At 52.7% G+C, this 18209-nt stretch overlaps 1 protein-coding gene across 3 annotated transcripts; it reads left to right on the forward strand.

Annotated features, from left to right (window-relative positions):
• Positions 1-754: 754 nt before the first annotated feature.
• Positions 755-13532, forward strand: BRAP (BRCA1 associated protein). Of its 3 annotated transcripts, none has more exons than XR_009275463.1 (12): positions 755-894; positions 1025-1171; positions 1689-1890; positions 2587-2776; positions 4128-4241; positions 4662-4810; positions 6548-6623; positions 7052-7241; positions 8142-8251; positions 9799-10078; positions 11609-11712; positions 12725-12751. XR_009275463.1 is itself a non-coding variant. In XM_058816644.1 (12 exons), the coding sequence occupies exons 1-12, from the start codon at positions 813-815 to the stop codon at positions 13083-13085; spliced, it is 1815 nt and encodes a 604-aa protein (XP_058672627.1). In that variant the 5' UTR covers positions 755-812; the 3' UTR covers positions 13086-13532. The 3 variants fall into 3 exon arrangements, 2 of the variants coding, with proteins under 2 accessions (XP_058672627.1, XP_058672629.1); XM_058816644.1 differs by having other exon boundaries at positions 9799-9888; positions 12725-13532; XM_058816646.1 differs by having other exon boundaries at positions 7103-7241; positions 9799-9888; positions 12725-13532.
• The last annotated feature ends 4677 nt before the right edge of the window (positions 13533-18209 follow it).

The following is an 18209-nucleotide window of genomic DNA, read 5'->3' on the forward strand; positions in this document are numbered from 1 at the left end:
GGACGTTTGGAGTCCCCATTCCTGGAGGTGTCCAAGAAGGCCTGGATGAGGCGCTGGGTGTTGATGACAAGGTGGGGATGGGTCAGGGGCTGGACTCCATTATTCCGGGGGTCTCTCCCCTCAGGGACCCCTCACACCTCCGGGGGATCTCTCCCCTCAGGGATCCCGGGGTCTCTCCCCTCAGGGACCCCTCACACCTCCTGGGGCTCTCTCCCCTCAGTGATCCCGGGGCTCTCTCCCCTCAGGGACCCCCTCACACCTCCCTGGGCTCTCTCCCCTCAGGGATCCCGGGGGTTTCTCCCCTCAGGGATCCCCTCACACCTCCCGGGGCTCTTTCCCCTCAGGATCCCCTCACACCTCCGGGGGATCTCTCCCCTCAGGGATCCCGGGGCCCTCTCCCCTCAGGATCCCCTCACACCTCCCGGGGTCTCTCCCCTCAGGGATCCCCTCACATCTCTGGGGGCTCTCTCCCCTCAGGGATCCGGGGGCTCTCTCCCCTCAGGATCCCCTCACACCTCCCGGGGCTCTCTCCCCTCAGGGATCCCCTCACACCTCCGGGGGATCTCTCCCCTCAGGGATCCCCTCACACCTCCCTGCCCGCCCTCAGCGGCCAAGGCTCCCGCTCTCGCGAGAACATACCCCGAACTCTCGCGAGAAGCAGCTGCCGCCCCTCGCAGCCCCCCGCGCGCTACCGCCGCAGCCGCCGCCGGCGGGTACGTCAGCGCGCCGTGACGTCACGGGGTCAGAGGGGAAAGGTGCGGGAGGCGGAAGCGGCGGCGCTCCCGGTCCCGGTCGGCGGCCCCGCGGAGCCCATGAGCGTGTCCCTGGTCGTGATCCGGCTGGAGCTGGCCGGGACCTCCCCGCTGCCCGCGGGCTTCGCCTACAGCGCGGCCGGTGGGTTCCCCCCGCCGGGGGCACGGGCGGGGCGGCGCGGGGCAGCGCGGCCGGGCCCGCTCCGCACCGCGCAGCTGCCGCCGGGGCCGTCCCGGGGCCGCCGCTGCCAACGCCCGCTTTGTCCCCGCAGCTCCGGACATGGCAGCGGAGAGCAGCGGCGCCGTGCCCGCCTGCCTGGAGGGGAAGGGCCCCGGGGAGCGGGCGGCCATCCTGCACCAGCACCTGGGCCGCAGGGAGATGACCGACGTGATCATCGAGACCATCCAGCCGCGGGCAGGTACCGGCCGCGGGCACCGGCGGTTTGGGCTGCCCGTGCTGGGGGGAGCGTCCCGGAGCTGTCACCGGCCGGGCAGGGCGGGGGATCCCCGGTGCGGCGGGGTTTGTGGGGTTTGTGGGGCTGCGGTTTGGGGAACGAGCAGAGAATTCAGGAACGCGGGGCAGAGCCGGTGATTCCCTCCCACTGAGCTCATCCCGATCCTCGCCTTCCTCCCCTGAGCTCATCCCCATCCTCACCTTCCTCCCCCGAGCTCATCCCCATCCTCACCTTCCTCCCGAGCTCATCCCCATCCTCACCTTCCTCCCGAGCTTCCTTCCCAAGCTCTGGGACAGGGACAGGACCCTGGGGCTGTGCCAGGGGGTTTAGGGGGAGATCAAGGACAGGTTCTCCCCCCGAGGCTGCCAGAGCTCCAGGAGAGGTTGGACAAAGCTCCCGGGCCGGGATTTTTGGGGTGTCTGTGCTGTGATCCTGGTGCTGCCTTCCCCTCAGTAAAGGGGAAACTTTGCCTCTGTGGAAGGTGAAGCAGAAGCTGCCATGGAGGGAAGGAAATCCTCGGAGGCTGCATCAGCTGAGGACAAATCCAAACAGGAGGATCAAAGCCAGGAGTGTGAGGCTGCTCCAGACTCTCCCTCCAAGCAGCTCCCAGACCAGATCTCCTTCTTCAGCGGGAACCCCTCGGTGGAAATCGTTCATGGAATTATGCACCTGTACAAAACAAAGTGAGAATTCCTCATTCGTGGCTGCTCAGGTGGGAGTGGGAGGGTGAGTTGGCCACCCTGGGGCTGTGGCTCCTGGTGGGGACAAACAGGAAGGGTGACTGGCTCCTGGGAATGCAGAGAGTGACTGGTGCTGGTGGTGGAGCCTGGGGCTGTGGGTGGCACCTGTGACACTGGGGGTGACACTGGGGGTGTTGAGGGATTGTGAGAGTGTAACACAAACACAGATTAACAAAAAGAGACATTTGAAAGCAGCTTTCCAAGGGATCCCACTATAAAATAGTGATCTCTGACAGGCTTGGGAGCTGTGTGAGGCAGGGGAAATGTTAATTTCTGGAGGTCTCATCCTGTATTTCAGGGGTTCCATTTCCACACCACTCCCCTGTAATTGTGTGAGAACTCCCATTTCAGGCCTTCCTGAGAGAACAGAGAGCAGAAACCACCAAATGGGCACTGGCAACAATAACAAACATTGCTCAGCTGTTCTAGGAATAGCGCTGATCATCTGGGGCTTGCCAAATTCAGCTGTTTTTATAGAAAAACAGGTGTCAAACAATCCCACTGTTCCTGGAGCTGCCAGGTTCATCCTTGGCTGAAGGATGCCTGTTTGTGGTGACTCCTGATGACAAAAGAGGGTTAAAGTCTGACAGCAGAGCTGCTGTGGCTGTGTGTCCAGCTGTGTCCCTGCTGTGTCCCCAGCAAGATGACGTCCCTGAAGGAGGATGTGAGGCGCAGTGCCATGCTCTGCATCCTCACTGTCCCCGCCACCATGACCAGCCACGACCTCATGAAGTTTGTGGCCTCCTTCTACGAGGTGATTGAGCACATGAAGATCATCAGGGACTCCACCCCGAACCAGTACATGGTGCTCATCAAGTTCAGCTCCCAGGTAAGGCCCTGCCTGCAGGAATGTCACACCAGGTCACTCTTCTGGGGTTTGGGTGGCTTCATGGGCAGCCCTGAGCCAGGGTTGTATTTACCCATGGAGAAACAGCTCTGTCCTCCTTCCCAGAGTGTTCCTGGGGCTGCTGAGGTTATTCCCACACCTGGAAGCAGTGGATGCCATGTTCTGGCTGTCCTGTTCTTTTGGCAGGATGTTTTTCAAAAATTAATCCATTTACAGAGTTTTCTGCTTTCTCTCAGCTTGTTCAGAGTCTTGTGCTGTGCTGAACACAAAAGACCCACCCAAGGGAGCTCCCTTTGTTTTAAGACAGACTTTTCCTGCTTTTCTGAGGAGCTGGGTGATCTCCATTGCCAGTGTGGAAAGGACAGAGCCCCCCAGTGTGAGAGCCTGGGGTGAATTGATTATTGGTACCCAGATATCACAGTTTGTTCCTTCAGGCCCCTTGGACTGGGCACCTCTGCACCTCTAAATTCCCCCCTAATTCTTGTGTGGACCCTTTCACTTGGACATTTTCTTCTCCCAGCTGCACATGATTTATTTTGGGGTTCAGGGTTTGTTTTGGGGTTCAGAGAGAGGTTTCCCCCAGCTGTGAATTCTACCTGAGACGTTTCCCCAAGCCCTTAGTGCAGATGGAAGATTTGTGTGAGTCTTGTGCTAATTCCAGTATTACAAAGATGATTTTGTATCTCTTGTTGCATTAAATTACTCAGGCAGATATTTAGTGCTGAATCCCTGAACTTTTGCTCAGTTTGCTCTGAATTTCCTGTTTCTCAGGCAATTCCCTGAAGCTCTGTTGACCCCTAATGGCTGTGCCTGCAGGTAGCAAAACAAATCTCCAGGTTCTTTATGCTCCTGCCTGGCATCAGGAGAGTGAGAATTGGTGGTTGTGGAGAGAGGGTTTGGGGAGCTCCTGAGAGAAGAAGGGTGATGGATTTGGCAGGGTTTGGGTGGGTTCTGCTTCTTTTGCCCTTTTTGGGGCTGGGCTGTGAGTGGTGAATGGATTCTCCCCCACAGTTAATCTGTTGCTCCTGTCCCTCACAGCAGCCTCTTACATTTTTGCAGAGACCAAATTTGCTTTGCAAATGCACTGAAATTGCCAGCAAAGGGTGAAGCAGGTGCTGAGGGGGAATCCCCAATTCCTGCTGAATGTCACCATGGTGTCACTGCCCTGAGCTTCACTCGTGTCTTCCAGAGCTGACACCAAACCCAGCCCCAAACTGCAGTGCCTGGAGCTGGCTGAACCCCCTCTGGTGTTCCAGGGGATATGGGAGGTTTCTCCTCCTCTCCTTTGGGTGGGTTTTTCTGTGTGTAACCAGTTTCCCTGCCCTGTGCCCAGGCTGATGCTGACAGTTTCTACATGGCCTGCAATGGCCGGCAGTTCAACTCCATCGAGGAGGACGTTTGCCAGCTCGTCTATGTGGAGAGGGCTGAAGTCTTCAAGTCAGAGGATGTAAGTTTGGTTTGGTTTGGTTTTTTCCTAGCATTTAAGAAGGTTTTAAAAGGATTCTTTTAAGAATAAGCAGCAAAAATGCCATAATACATCATCCTCACCTCCATTTCCCATTCCAGTGGAATGGGAAGAGTTTGTGTGGTGACTCCATGAACTTTGGGACCTAAACCTGCCTTGAGTTGTAATTTAAGGAATCCACAGAGCACAGTGGGGCTGGTTGCAGGTGCAGCCCCTTCACTGTGGCCCTTTGAATGTTGGGGATCACTTTCTTACCTTTGCAATACATTCCCAAGCACTGTGTGGCCTCACAGCGTTCCTGTGTCACAGTTTTGACCCTGGTGCCAGCAGTGATGGGAAGCTGGAGCTGATGGCTGCTGCTGGGAAGGTGCTGAGCAGTTTCTGTGTGCTTGGTGCTTGCAGGGGGCCAGCCTGCCCGTGATGGACCTGACAGAGCTGCCCAAGTGCACCGTGTGCCTGGAGAGGATGGATGAGTCTGTGAACGGGATCCTCACCACTCTCTGCAACCACAGCTTCCACAGCCAGTGCCTGCAGCGCTGGGAGGACACCACGTGAGAGCCTGGCCTTTATTGCCACCTCTGGGGCCCTGCTTGGAGTGCTGGGGTTGTGCTGACAAAGCTCTGCTGGGCACTGTGGGGGCAGCAATTACTGCAAGCCCTCATGCTCAGTTTTTCCCATTAAGGGGCTCCCAGAGAAAAATCTCCCTGCCAAAAGTAATTGAACAGTGATTCCCAGGGGGAATTGTAGAGGAATGCTGATTGTCTCAAAATACTCCAGGAGAAAAGAGCCGGGCTAAAGAGGCCTGGCTGCACACACAGCCCTGCTTCACTCAGCCTTGGCAGCTCAGCCAGGCCCTGCCTTGGCACTGCAGATCTGCTCTTGTGGGGAGCCCTGCAGCCTTCTCCTACCTGGATGCTGGGAGGGGGGGAAGAGGAGATGAGGAAGGCAGGGGAAGAAGGGATGATGACAAAATGGCTCAGTAGATCAGGCAGGAGAGGCTCCTGTTGTTCCAGGTGAGTGAAGGGAAGTCGTGTCCCTGGCACAGGGCAGGCTGGAGGTTGGATCTGTGTCTGTCCTTAAGGCAGCTGTCCTTGCTGCCACTGAGCCTCTCTTCTTGGTGCTCCCAGCTTCCCAAATCCCTGTGGAGTGGGATTCTGGTGTGCCTGGATCCCCAAGTGCTGCTGTCAGCTGGGTGTGTTTGCCATTCCTCTGGTTTGCTGCACCCTAGGCAGGCACAGGAGGCTGCAGATCCTCCCTGTCCCTGCTCCGTCCCTGCTCCGTCCCTGCTGTCCCAATTCCTGGATTCTCTGATGGAATGTGAGGAGGATTGTAGCTCTCTGTGATCTGTCACTCCTAAGGCAGAGTAACAACTCAGGGAGATTGATCAGATTTGGAGCTGGGCAGGCTGAATGGCTGCTTTGCTCTACAAATCCAGCCAGTGGAAATTTGGGGCAGTGGAGCATAGCCAGTGCAGGAGCAAGATCCCAAACAGCCCTTAAATATGGAATGTACAATTTAAGCAGAGCTTATGCTCCCAGTCTGAAGAAATGAGAAAGGAAAACCTCTGTTCTCCTTGCTCAGGCACCACAGAGGCTGCAGGTGCCTGAGTTTGAATAGGAACTGACTGCAGCCCAGTTGTCTGTTCCCTGGAAGATTTCTGGGGCTCGCCCAGCAGCTGATGAAAAATACATAACCAGTCCTGGCAGCCTCAGTTATCCCATTCCTGAGCTGAGCTGTGCTGCTCCAGGGGCTGGACACAGCTTCCTTCTGCTCTGGGTTGTTCTGTCTTTGTGGCAGCACCGAGGGAGTTCCAAAAGAGTTGAAAGATCTGGATCTTCCTGCTACTGATTCTTTTAGGGTATAGTTATGGGATGTTCTTCCTGGGAAAGCTGAGATTGAATCCTTGTTGTTGGGGTGGGATTGAAGCATCTCCTCAGGGATGTTTTAAGGACTGAGGGGTGTTTGCAGAGTGTCACTTGGCTGTCCCCAGCAGTGTGTAGCTCCAATGCCCTTCCTCAGTGTGTGGCTTCTGTGTAAACCCCTTGGACTGCACCAAAACCAGATCCAGCTGAAATGGCTTTGGGAGAACTGTTCTTTGTTCTGTCACCAACTTAAAGCCAGTAACTTTGTGTGGAGTGAATTCAGGTGGGGTGAATGTGAGCTCATGGGTGAAACAGGGAACCTCTGCTGCACAAGGCATTTCCCTGGAGCTCTCTGGCTCTCTTTTCCATGACTGGAATGTGAAGATGTTGCTCCCAGTGTCTCATGATGTTCTTGTTGCCCTCCAGGTGCCCTGTGTGCAGGTACTGCCAGACTCCAGAGCCTGTGGAAGAGAACAAGTGTTTTGAGTGTGGAGTTCAAGAAGTAAGTAGGTGGGTGGAAGGTGAGATCTGGCCTAGATCTGACTGCACAGCTGCTTGGGTTGCTTTGGGGCTTATTCTCAGGCTGATTTTGGGCTGGTTTTACCAGCCAGTGGGGTGTCAGCTTTCCTTTTGAGTTGCACCAGTGCTGGGAAGGGAGGTCACCTCACAGGTTTCCTGTTCTGATGAATCTCTGTGGTTCTTAGATCAGTGTGACAGCAGGGAGCTTAACCAGCCTGATGGTGGTGCCCCTTCCAGTGTGCGCCCTCCAGAGCTTGCTGAGAGCCCTCATTCCTTAGCCAAGGCCATCTCCCATCTGGGTGGGATTTATGCAGCCCCTGCAGGGTTTGAACTGCCTTTGATGGGCTGAGCTGCCTTCCAGCTGTGGGGTGAGTGGGAAAGCAGCCGCTGACAGAATGTGGGGTGGGTCAGGCTGTGTGTGGGGGTGCTGCTGCCCCCAGAGCTGCCCCCTGTGTGTTGCAGAACCTGTGGATCTGTCTGATCTGCGGGCACATCGGCTGCGGGCGCTACGTGAGCCGCCACGCCTACAAGCACTTTGAGGAGACGCAGCACACGTACGCCATGCAGCTCACCAACCACCGTGTCTGGGACTATGCTGGAGGTGAGCCCCCACCTGGGCACCCCCAGGGACTGGGCAGGGCACAGGGGGCTGGGAATGGAGCAGGTTGTGTCTGGGTTAATCCCTGATTTTGGGGAGCAGCCATCTCCGCTCTAGCAGCGGCTTCTTGGGAAGGTGACTCTGTCACAAAGTCTCACATCTCTGGAATGTTTGTTACTCCTTTTCCATCATACCCCATCGAAGTCTCCCCTGCCCCAGAGCAGGCTTTGCCCCCAAGCAAGGCAGTGCTATCCTGATAGCTCAGTCCCTCTTGGAGACAGAGTGCCCCAATACCCAGGCCGCTCGTAGCTGTGGCTGCCTTAAGCAAGCTCAGTGGATTTCAGCTCTTTAGTGATTATCAGCTCTCCTATGATTTCAGCTCTTGCTTGCTAAGGCACCTGTGGGCTAAGGGGAAAAGCAGATGAGAGAGAGGAGAAGGAGAGGTCCTGGTGGTTCCACAGTGATGGTTTATTGAGGGGTCTGTGAAGGGTTCCAGCGATGCCAAATGGGCTAAACCAGCCCCTTTTTCTAGGGTACAGAGGGATCCAAACTTGTCCAACAGTAGGGGTTAGGGGAAAGTGACCTATGGGGTTACAGAGGTAGGCTAGGATCCAAGAGGTGGAAGACAGGAGCTTATTTTGCTGTCTCATCGTGACTCAGCAATTTCTACTGTTAAGTCTCAGCCCTCCAAGGGGTCTTAGACAATCTATGGGGTCTGCTACACCCCATAAGATATTTTTTCCAAATAGCCCATGAGGTGGCTGGGAGGGATCTGCTAAAGAACAAATGCATGTGGTGTTGGCTTTGTGCCTGGCTGAGGGGCAGGGTCTGGGTGGTTTCACTGTGCCCCCTGATTGGGGTTCCTCAGATCTGAGGGCCCATGGTTGGATTTTCTCTCCCCAGACAATTATGTCCATCGGCTGGTGGCAAGCAAAACTGATGGCAAGCTAGTTCAGTACGAGTGTGAGGGGGATATGTGCCAGGAGGAGAAAATTGATGCCTTACAATTAGAGGTAAATATTTTCACTTGTTGGACTCTGCGTTTTGGAAATGTTTCCAACCCCACCACAAGCACGGTTCAATCCCATCAGCTGAGGCAGCAGATCTGCTCCCAGCCTGGAATTGTCTCCAGGCAGGAGCAGGATGGGTTTACTGCTTTTTTTTTTTTTTTTTTTTTTTTTTTAATTTTTTTAAGCCTCTCCCTGGCTCTGCAGAGCCAATGCAGTGCAGAGCTGGCTGCAGTGTCCTGTGGTCACTGGTGATTGAAGCAGAGCTGCCTGTGCTGCTGCACACAGGGAGCACTGGAGGGAGAAGTGGGTCTGAGTCACTCCCCAGACCCTTCCTAGTGGATGGTTCAGAGCCAGGATCTGTGTGGCACTGTCAGTTTGGGTGGTTTAGCTCCCAAACTGAAGGAGGATGCAGGAATCCACAGCTGTGCGCTCACCTTGGCGAGCACAGAGAGCTGAGATTCTGATGTCAGCCCTGTTCTGCTCCCTTCTCTTGAACAGATAATGATTTATTTATTTTTTGTACCTGTTGCCCAGCTTCTCCTAACTAAAGGAGAGGAGCTTGAAATGCCTGCCTCGCTGAGCAGCCACTGCAGCACGATTTCAGCCGCATTAGACACGAGGGTTTGTGAGCAGGAACAGCCCACAGAGACCAGACTGGAGCAGCTCATTGCTCACATAAATATTTGGTTGCTTTTCAGTGAATTTTCTGAATAACACTTAGATGCTAAATCAGCTAATTTTAACCCTTTTTTTTCCTGTGAGGTGGTTGCTTAAAGCATGTAAGATCTGTCTAATGAGATTGCCAAATTCATTCTCTCTTGAAATATTTCAGTGTTTTGGCACTCGGAAATTACTGAGAGTGATCAAGGCTCTGTGCATGTTTAATTCTCTAGTGAATGCCTAATTTGATGCTTATTAGGCTGATGAAAAGGAGTAATCACCTTTTTCAACCTTCTCATGACTCATTTGCAGAACCAAAAGGGAAAAGATGGGATGTAGGGCATAGATCCTTGTTCAGATACCAAAATGACATTGGAATGGGCCATACATGTTGGAGAAGAGTAATTGGGAAGTAGTAATTGGGAGTAATTGGTTACAGAGAGCTGAGGGTGCTTTCCCAGAAATCTCCTTATAGGAAACTTGATATGTGCATTGATCCTACTGCACTGGAGTTTGGGTTGTGGATGGGAACTCTTCCCCTCAGCCTTTGCAGTCTCAGACTCTAAGGACAGGGATGGGTGGTGCTTCATTTTCCTGTAGACATTTATTGCTATTCCCATGAAAAATCTGTCTCCTTAAACAATTCTTGGTTTGATATTTTCGCTTGATCCTTGTTGTGCTGTAGAGGCTTTCCTTAATTCCAAAAAAACCCAAAATTATTTGATTGGGAAACCAAACTGGTGAAAGCCATGGATCTGCAGCTGGGCTGTGTGTGTCCAGAACTTCCTGATTTCATCTGTTAAACTGATGAAATGGATTGTGGATTGGAACCCTCGGGGCTCCTGCAGCAGCAGGGCCACCCTGAGTGCTCTGTGTCTCTGTGTTTGTAGTATTCCTATTTGCTGACGAGCCAGCTGGAATCCCAGCGGATCTATTGGGAAAACAAGATTGTCCGGATTGAGAAGGACACAGCTGAAGAGGTGAGCTCTGCCCTGGGCTCTGGGAAGGGTCCTGGCCCTGCTCAGTGGGAGAAGAAGGAGCTGCTGGATCTCTGGCTGAGCCTCGCGCAGCCGGCTCCGCTCCCAGCTGGGAAAATTGGCTCCAAGATGGATCTGTCCCTTATCTGGCTGCTCCCAGGGAGCAATTTGCTGCTCAGTGGTGCAGAAGCAGGTAGATTGCCACAAAGATTGCAGCTTGATTTCAGTGTGCTGCTGGGGAAATGCAGCAGTGGTGAAGGAAGGCAGCGTGGTGCTGCAGGATCCCGGAGCCATCCGTCTCTCTGACACGGATCTCCGGGGAATGGTGGTGGAGCACAGACAATATGACTTTAATTTGCTGGGCTGCAGAAGGTGGAACTGTCTCTCTGCTCCAAATGCATATTGATTTGCCCTTTCTTTTTGATCCCTTCTCTCTCCTCATCACCCTTTGGGAAAAGTTCAGAGTCTCCTCCTATAAAGCATCCTGCAGGCAGGACTGCTTCAAAATGTCACCAGGAAGAATCCAGGGAGGATATTCTACTGCTTGTTCACTCTACATGCATCCTTTCAACCAGGTTTAAAGGGAGTCAGGATTTAGAATTAAGTCCTTAACTTTCTTCAGGACTTCTAATTAACCATTTAAGTGTCTGCAATTAAGTAAAAATAGAAATTGTGACTGTTGAAATGGTTGTCCTAAAAAACAGTCCCAGGAATCTTATGGAGAGCTTTGTAAAAGGAAAATATGTATCAAAAATTATCTTGGAGGTGGCTAGGAGACACAATCCTCAAAGCACCTTCAGAATGAAACCACTCTCATCCCTGCTCCAAACGTGGTTTCACATTTAAAGATCCCAATAATTTTATCCATGGCACTTGCTCCATGTAATCTTGTCTGGATCGGTGCCACCATGCAGTGTATTCCATTATCAGTGCTCAGGCTCCTTCCCCAAATTAACCAGCAGCAGCACCAACATTCCCTGATTAGGACTGGAAGGCTCCAAACCTGCTCTGCACCCATATGTGCTGACACTGACATCAGTGCAGGCTGCTCCTCCAGGAAAGCATTTCCCATTAAATTCCTGCCCCACTGCCTCTGAGCGTGCTGGAGGCACCAACAGAAGGCAAACAAGAATTCCTGACTCTAAATTTCCTGTAAGTCTCATGCTGGAGGTTTGGCACCTGGAGAAGGAGAGCTTGGCTTTCTCCAGGAGCAGCAGAGGGAGGAGGAAAGGCCATGGCCAGGTGATGTTTGTGTTTGTGTTTGGGAGATATTGGTGTCACTGGGTCAGTGCTGAGTCAGCCCCTGCTCATCTTCACACTCATCCTCTGAGGTTTAGTTCAAAATGAGCAAAAACCCAGCCTTGAGGTGGAAATTTGAGTTTGCTGATGGATCCAGAACCACCAGAGAGTGGCTCAAGGAATGCTGGATGCAGGCAGGAAGAAGTTAAGGAGCTGCTGCAGCTTCTGGCAGTGCCTGGCACGGATCTGCAGCCGGAGTTGCTGTTCTGTGGGAGCAGCTCCCACGGCAATGTGGCTCCTTGGGAGTCTGGGATCCAAGGGTAACACGGGGGGTCCTCACCAGAACAAAACCTGGCTCTAGGCTTTCCTTACCTGGGGAGAGGAGGTGGTCAAAGTCTGGAATCAGCTCTGGAAAACCAAGTGCCCTGATGAAAGGGCAGCAGACTTTGAGCTGTTGGAAATGCCCCTGTGTTTGTTTTTACAGATTAACAACATGAAGACCAAATTTAAAGAGACCATTGAGAAGTGTGACAGTCTGGAACAGCGGCTCAATGACTTGCTCAAAGAAAAGCAGTCAGTGGAGAGGAAGTGGGTACCACTGCCAGGTTTAGTTCCATGCAGCCATTAAAACACCGTGCACTGACATCCAAAAAGGAAAAAAAAACCTCCTGCTATTCCTGGGGTTTGAGCTGTTTAAGCTGCAATACTGAGAACATGGCTTGCTTTATAAAAAGCTCTGATTTCTGTAGGTGTTCACAAATGGGAAGTGTCTGAGTGAGCCCAGCTCTGGGGCCATGAGCTCCCTTTCCGCGCTCTGCATGTTCAGCATTCAGGGATCCTTCCCCTACCTGCTCTGAGGGAGATGCCAGCCTGTTCTGCCCTTGGTGGGTGCATCCAAAGGGATGAACGGCAGCTCAGCAGGGGCATCGAACAGCACAGAGGCAAACACAGGTCTTGGGAAGTGCCTGGAGGAAAGATGTCCAGCCTGGGAATTGTGGATCCATGCAGTCCTTGGGTGGGACTGTGTTCCTCTTCCTCCCAGCCCAGGGCCTGTCCAGCAGGAGCACAGACACTGAGCTCCATGCTGCTCACCTTCCTGAGTGGGAAATGGGCAGAGGAGGGTGCCAGCAAACTGCAGGGCAAAAGCAGAGTTGTTGGGAGCAGGAAGCCCTGTCTGTGAATCACAGGGCTGTAACCCTTGTGGGAGCATCTTCCCTCCCAGTGAAGTGGTGTTTTGAGGGTCTTGGAGTGTGGCAGGAGGCCCCTGACTGCCCTCAGCTCTCTCAAGGGTCCCTTGTAATCCCTGTGCCCTTTTTGGCACCCATTCCAAAAGCTGCAGGTGTGTGTCCAAGGTCAGTTCCATCTCCCAGGCACATCCTGCCTGTTCCCTGTGCTGCTGGCTTTTGGCATGAGATGGAATTGCCTGACTTGGGGGGAATTTCAGAATCTTGTATTTCCCCCCCCCCTTGTCCATCTTTGCTGGAAAACCAAATTCCAGGTGGAGCTGGTGGGCTGGGGGTCAGTTATCAGTGAAAAGGCTGAGCTGGTGTTTGGTCTGGGTGGGCAGGGCTCTCTCCTGACTCCTGCTTCTCTCTGCAAGGTGTTCCCAGCTGAACAATAAAGTGGCAAAGCTCTCCAACGAGCTGAAGGAGGAGCAGGAACTGAACAAGTGCTTGAGAGCAAACCAGGCCTTGCTGCAGAACAAACTGAAGGAGGAGGAGAGGGTGCTGAAGGAAACCTGTGAGCAGAAGGACCTGCAGATCTCGGAGATCCAGGAGCAGCTGAGGGATGTCATGTTCTACCTGGAGACACAACAGAAAATCAACCACCTCCCAGCTGAGACCCGCCAGGAGATCCAGGAAGGACAGATCAACATTGCAGTGGCATCTTCTGCCAGCTCCTCCACAGCAGGCACAGGCAAACCTTCCTCCAGGAGAGGCCGTGGCAAGAGAGGGAAATGAGCACAGGAATTCTCTGCTCCCACCTGGAACTGGCCGTGCCAGCAGCAGGCCAGGCTCACCTCGGGACTCGGGCTGGCAACACCCAGCTCACCAAAGCTCAGCTAGAAATTGTCTCCAGAGCTGCTCATAAAAACTGGCTGCAAGTCAGTGGAGGTGTCTGTGGTATTTAAAAGCATTTCACTGCACTATTTAGCTGTTTTTAGGCAGATCTTGGTGACTATTATGCCTTCCCTCCTTTTCAGAGCCCCTCCTGTCATGCATTTGACTTTCTTGGAGAGTGTTTTGGGGTGGGGGGGTGTGGGGTGTGTCCATATCCAACATCCCATTCCCTGTGGGGATGCTGTAGAGTAGGCTCAGCCTGGTGTGTAAGGTTTCTCCAGTTCTTCTCCTGGATTAAAAGTATTCTCAATTAAGAAGTTATTTAATAAAACAGTGTAAATTAGGTTATATACATCTCCTTTTTGTATGTGCAGTCCTGACACTGCAGAACTGCCTGTGCAGGAGTAGAACTGTAGTTTGGAAAGAAAAAGGAGTGAGGTGTGGAAAATAAACCAGGCAAGTCCTGAAGGCCAATGGTTGGGAATTTAAAGGCTTTAAGGGACTTTCCTCTGAACAATCTGAATTTTAAAGGTGGCCTTTGAGAGGCCAGTGGTTGCTGTGCTGCCTGTGGGGCACAAAGGGTGGAAGGTTTGTGTTCTGGATGCTGTTTAGTGTGGTTATTTTATAGTTATTTCTGCAAATTAAGTGGAGTCATCTGTGAGTTGGAGACACATTCCCAGTGCTCCTGGAGCAGGGTGTGTGTGTCCCTGTCTGAGCTGCTCTGGCAGTGTTGGTGGGAGCTCCAGAGTGTTCTCCTGGAGCCAGGTGAGGAGAGGAACAGGCACAGCCTTTCCCAGGCTCTTCCCACATTCCTGGAGCTGCCCCTCACCGGGTCCTCAGCAGGAGCTGCAGCTCTGGTTCAGTTCCTGTGCTCACCAAAACGTGGCACTATCCACAACCTCAGCTGGCAGAGCTGCTGTGTGACTTGGCCCCTAAGGGACACAGGTCCTGGAAGGGAAATTTCTGCACAAATCTGCTTTGGTTTGGGTTTTTTGTTGGTTTTCACTTAGAATCTAAGACTCAGTGCTCTGGGGTGGGAGGTTTTTCCCTGGAGAAGCGACTGTCCTGGTTGCTGTTGTGCTCAGAATTAGAGCATTTAAAGGCTGATCTTTTGTTAAAATGGCAAGGGAGTCCCCAGTTGTCTTTCCAGGCCTCAGGATGATCCTGGTCCTTGTTGGAACAATCATGACCTTAGTTTGGAACACTGAAACAGCTCTGGCTGAGCAGGTCCAGCCTGGAACACAGGCATGAAACAGCCAGTCCTTTATTGCTAGAAGTTTATTTTTTTGGCCCACTGAAAGGGACAAGCCCCAGTCCCTGGAATGACCCTGGGAAGGTGGGTGGGTCTCATCCACTTCCTGCCTGCATGGACAGAGAGAGTTGAACTTCCTCACTGGAATTACAGGGCTGGTAGTGCACTCTGGGCATCCCCTGCTTGGGTTTGGAGATCTGCCCCCACCACCTGGGACTTGGACCTTTTTTTCTGACCTTGGAGCAGGAATGTACACTCACTTTTCCAGGGTGTGGATTGTCCTACCAGGCCTCTGCCTTCTGTAAATGACTCTAAGGACCTCGAGATGTACAGCACGGCTTGCTCTGCTAGAGAAACTATTTTATTTAAGATATATTTTTACACCATTAAGATCCTCTGACCTTTTGCTGAAGGCTTGCTTTGTGTAGAACACTAAAGATGCTGTACTGTATCTTGGAATTCATTTTCAAAAAATGTGATGGAAAATTAAACCAGCGTGCAGTTCTTTCTGTGTGTTTGTTCCACTGGAGGGGAGGAGGTTATTTTGGGAGTCTGATAGTTTTTAACTCAAAGGCAAAGCTGTCCAAATGAGCTCTTGGCCTTCTTTGGGCTGGGGGAGTTGGGCCCAGCTGAGCTGATAGGAGCAGATAAGGCTGGGCAGTTATCTCTGGGCAGCTCGTGCAGAAAAAGCAAGAATTGCAGAAGGTTTTGTGTTAAACCAAATAACTCTCAGTCCTTGAATCCCCTCCAGCTTCTTAAACCATCCCAGGTGAGCAGAGACCCTGCAGTGTCTGTCTGGGTGTTTATTCACTGCTGCAGATCATTGGGAATCTCCTTCCCTTGGGAGGAACTGGGGCTTGTGCTGAAGGGAAAGGCTTGTGTGGAAGCTCAGGCTGCTCTGTGACTTTTCCTTACCCCTCATCCAGACCCACAAGTGCCTGGGAAAAGCTTTGGCCCTGGGACCTCAGCCTGTGGTCAGGTTTTGCCATCAGCAAGAGGAGCAGCAGGTGAGCCCTGGCTGTGACTCACTGTCCCCACAGCAGGAGGCTGCACAGCCTGAAACTCACAGCCCTGCACAGCTGAGATTGGCCCAGCTCCTGCTGCGGTTACAACCCTTGAAACAGACATTTTAATTTGGAAATCCTGGAAGGAACACAGCTTTCCCCAGCTGAGCACAGGGGTTTGCTGGGTGGACTCCCAGGTAGCTGTAGGACATGGGCTCCATGGAATAACAGAGATGTTCCTGCAGGAGCAAGAAATGAGGGACCTGCTCTCCCCAGAGCACTGCTGGTGGCCAGCACGTGCTGGAACTTCCCTGGATGCTGCTGCTCCCTCTGGAAAAGGTCCCTGCTTCACCTCCTGGCAGGGATGGAGAGGGACACCAAAGTGATTCTGTGAGCAGGGGCTGTGGGGACAGCAGCCAGCTGCCAGCAGAGGAGGTGGCAGGGCTGCAGCAGAGGCTGTGCCACTGCAGGGGCAGGGAGGAGCCCAGCTGGAGCAGGGTCCCAGCCAGCAGAGCTTGGCAGAGGCTGAGGATGCTGAGATGATTCACTGCAGCAGCTGCTCCCAGTGAGCGCAGGGAGAGGCGGCTCCAGGGGCAGAGGGGGACAGAGGGGGACAGAGAGCTCTGTTCCCTGCTTGGGGGAAGTTTTGGGCACCTGGGGGTGAGCTGGGGCCCAGGGCTGGACTGTCACTGCTCCATGACAGGAATGTTCCACCTGAGCCATGGCAAAGCTGGGTTGGCAGTTTGGGGTGACACACCTGACACTGCTGTTTCTGGTTCTAGGGTCTCATTTTTTTTTGTCCCTTGGGAAGAACCTGTCCCTTAATACCAATTAATCCCCTCCATGTCACCATTCTGCAGAGGAGCCAAAGTCCTGGGTGAGGTGACATCTCTGGCTTGTGCCCAAGGAAAACCTTGCACGGTGCTGTGAGCAGAGTGGACACAAAGATCCAGAGGTGTCCATCTGTCCCCCATGGCCATGCCCTCCATGGGGCTCCTCTGCTCTCCCACACCCTTTACCTTTCCCCAGTTCCCTAAGGCCCACTGGAAAATTCCTGCCTTGATCTGCACCAACTAACTTGTCTGTTTTTCTCGAGCTCTGAGAAATTCACATCCATTTCCCCAAAAACCTCCTCCCCACTGTTTTTTTTTTTTTTTTTTTTGTTTTGTTTTGTTTTTTTACACAAATGGGCATTTTGGTCTAATAACTGTGTTTCAAAGGTAAACTCATCCAGCTGCTCCAAAGGACAACCAGTGGTGTTTGGGGTGTGTTTTGCAGCACAGGGGGGATATTTGTGTATTCCTCCCCCAATCTGAATTCTTGCACACATTTCCCAAGGCAAGAATTGTGCTTGGGTTCACCCCAGAATCCAAGCAGCAACAGTAAAACAGGGACAGGTTTGCTGGGAGCAGGAAGCAATCAGAGATATTTGCTTTCATTCCAGCAAAAACCCCACACCTACAGCTTCCTGCCCCTGCACCACCCCTGAGCAAACATTATTTATAGCAGTAAGAGCAGTTATAGCTTTGCCCCTTCTTGACCTGGAAGTAATTGGTTAATTGAGTTAGACAACAAACCTCAACACACTCACTTGGTTTCCTTCCACCTTCTCCCAGGGAGCTGGAGAGTCAAACTCCTTCCATCCCAAGCTGGTTAAAAACATCAAACACCTCCGGGAGAACAATGTTTACTTCCCCACCAGGAAATTGGGCCCTGTTGAAACTTCTTCAGGGCCAACAGCTCCTCCAAAGCTGCTGCACCTGGGGAGTTTTGCTGCTGAGCTGGAGCTGGGGTAGGTGGGGGCTCTTTGGGGAGGGTTTCCTGAGCTGTGCTGAGGCTGGAGAGCTGTGCAAAGCTTTGCTGCTGCTGCTGGGAGCTGAGCTCTGAGCTCACCAGGAAACTGAGATTTTGGTCTTTGCAGGTTCAGTAATTTGCTGGTTTGGTGGTTGGAGAGGTTCTCTGGGTTTGTGGGCCTGAGGGCAGTGGGTGAGGATGAGCTGTGTTAAGCACATGCTTTATTCCCAGCCTGAGATCCTGGTTGTGCTGATTTTTTCCTGGAGACAGACTGCAATGAACTGGTTTCTTTGCTTGTTTGCTGTGTTTTTCTGTGTCCCTATGTGGTGGCAATGGCCTTGGAGGACAATGTCAGTGTGGGACATACCTTGGTCTCCTGGATGCAAAGATGATGTTTTTGACAATAATTCACAGGCCAGGCCTCTGCCTCTCAGTCTCCTCTTCCCTCTTTTATGTGTTATTTGTGATATTTATCACAATGCTCACCATCTTTGGGGAAGAAAAGCCTCTTGCCATATACAGCAGAGGGGTTTAAGCAGGTGAAGGAAATCCTCTGGGTTTCCTTTTGGGAAAAATGCTCCTCTTTGGGGTGCTGGGAGACCCCCACTTACAGGTTCCAAAGCATCTTCATGATCTGTGTGCCAGAGCTCTGTAAAACAAAACCAAACCCACAATAAATCCTTTCAGCATCTACACCAGGACTAGATCTCCCAGAACAATTCCTCTGCACGACTGGGAATCTTAGCCCAACAGAATTAACTTAGGCTGGAGAAATTCCTGGTGCTGTTGGCTGGAATCCCTGGTCTGTGTGAAGTTCAGTTGTGAGAGCTGGAGGAGCTGAGTGGGAGATGTGGCCAAGCAAGATGGGTGAGCAGGAGTTATCCACAGATATCCACAGGAGACAGGGATGCTGCTGCAGCTGGAGGGGAAGCTGGATGGTTTTGTCCAAGCACAGCTGTGCTAAAAGTTTCCCTC

The sequence above is a fragment of the Ammospiza caudacuta genome, chromosome 18 (genome assembly GCF_027887145.1).
Source record: "Ammospiza caudacuta isolate bAmmCau1 chromosome 18, bAmmCau1.pri, whole genome shotgun sequence".
NCBI lineage: Eukaryota > Metazoa > Chordata > Aves > Passeriformes > Passerellidae > Ammospiza > Ammospiza caudacuta.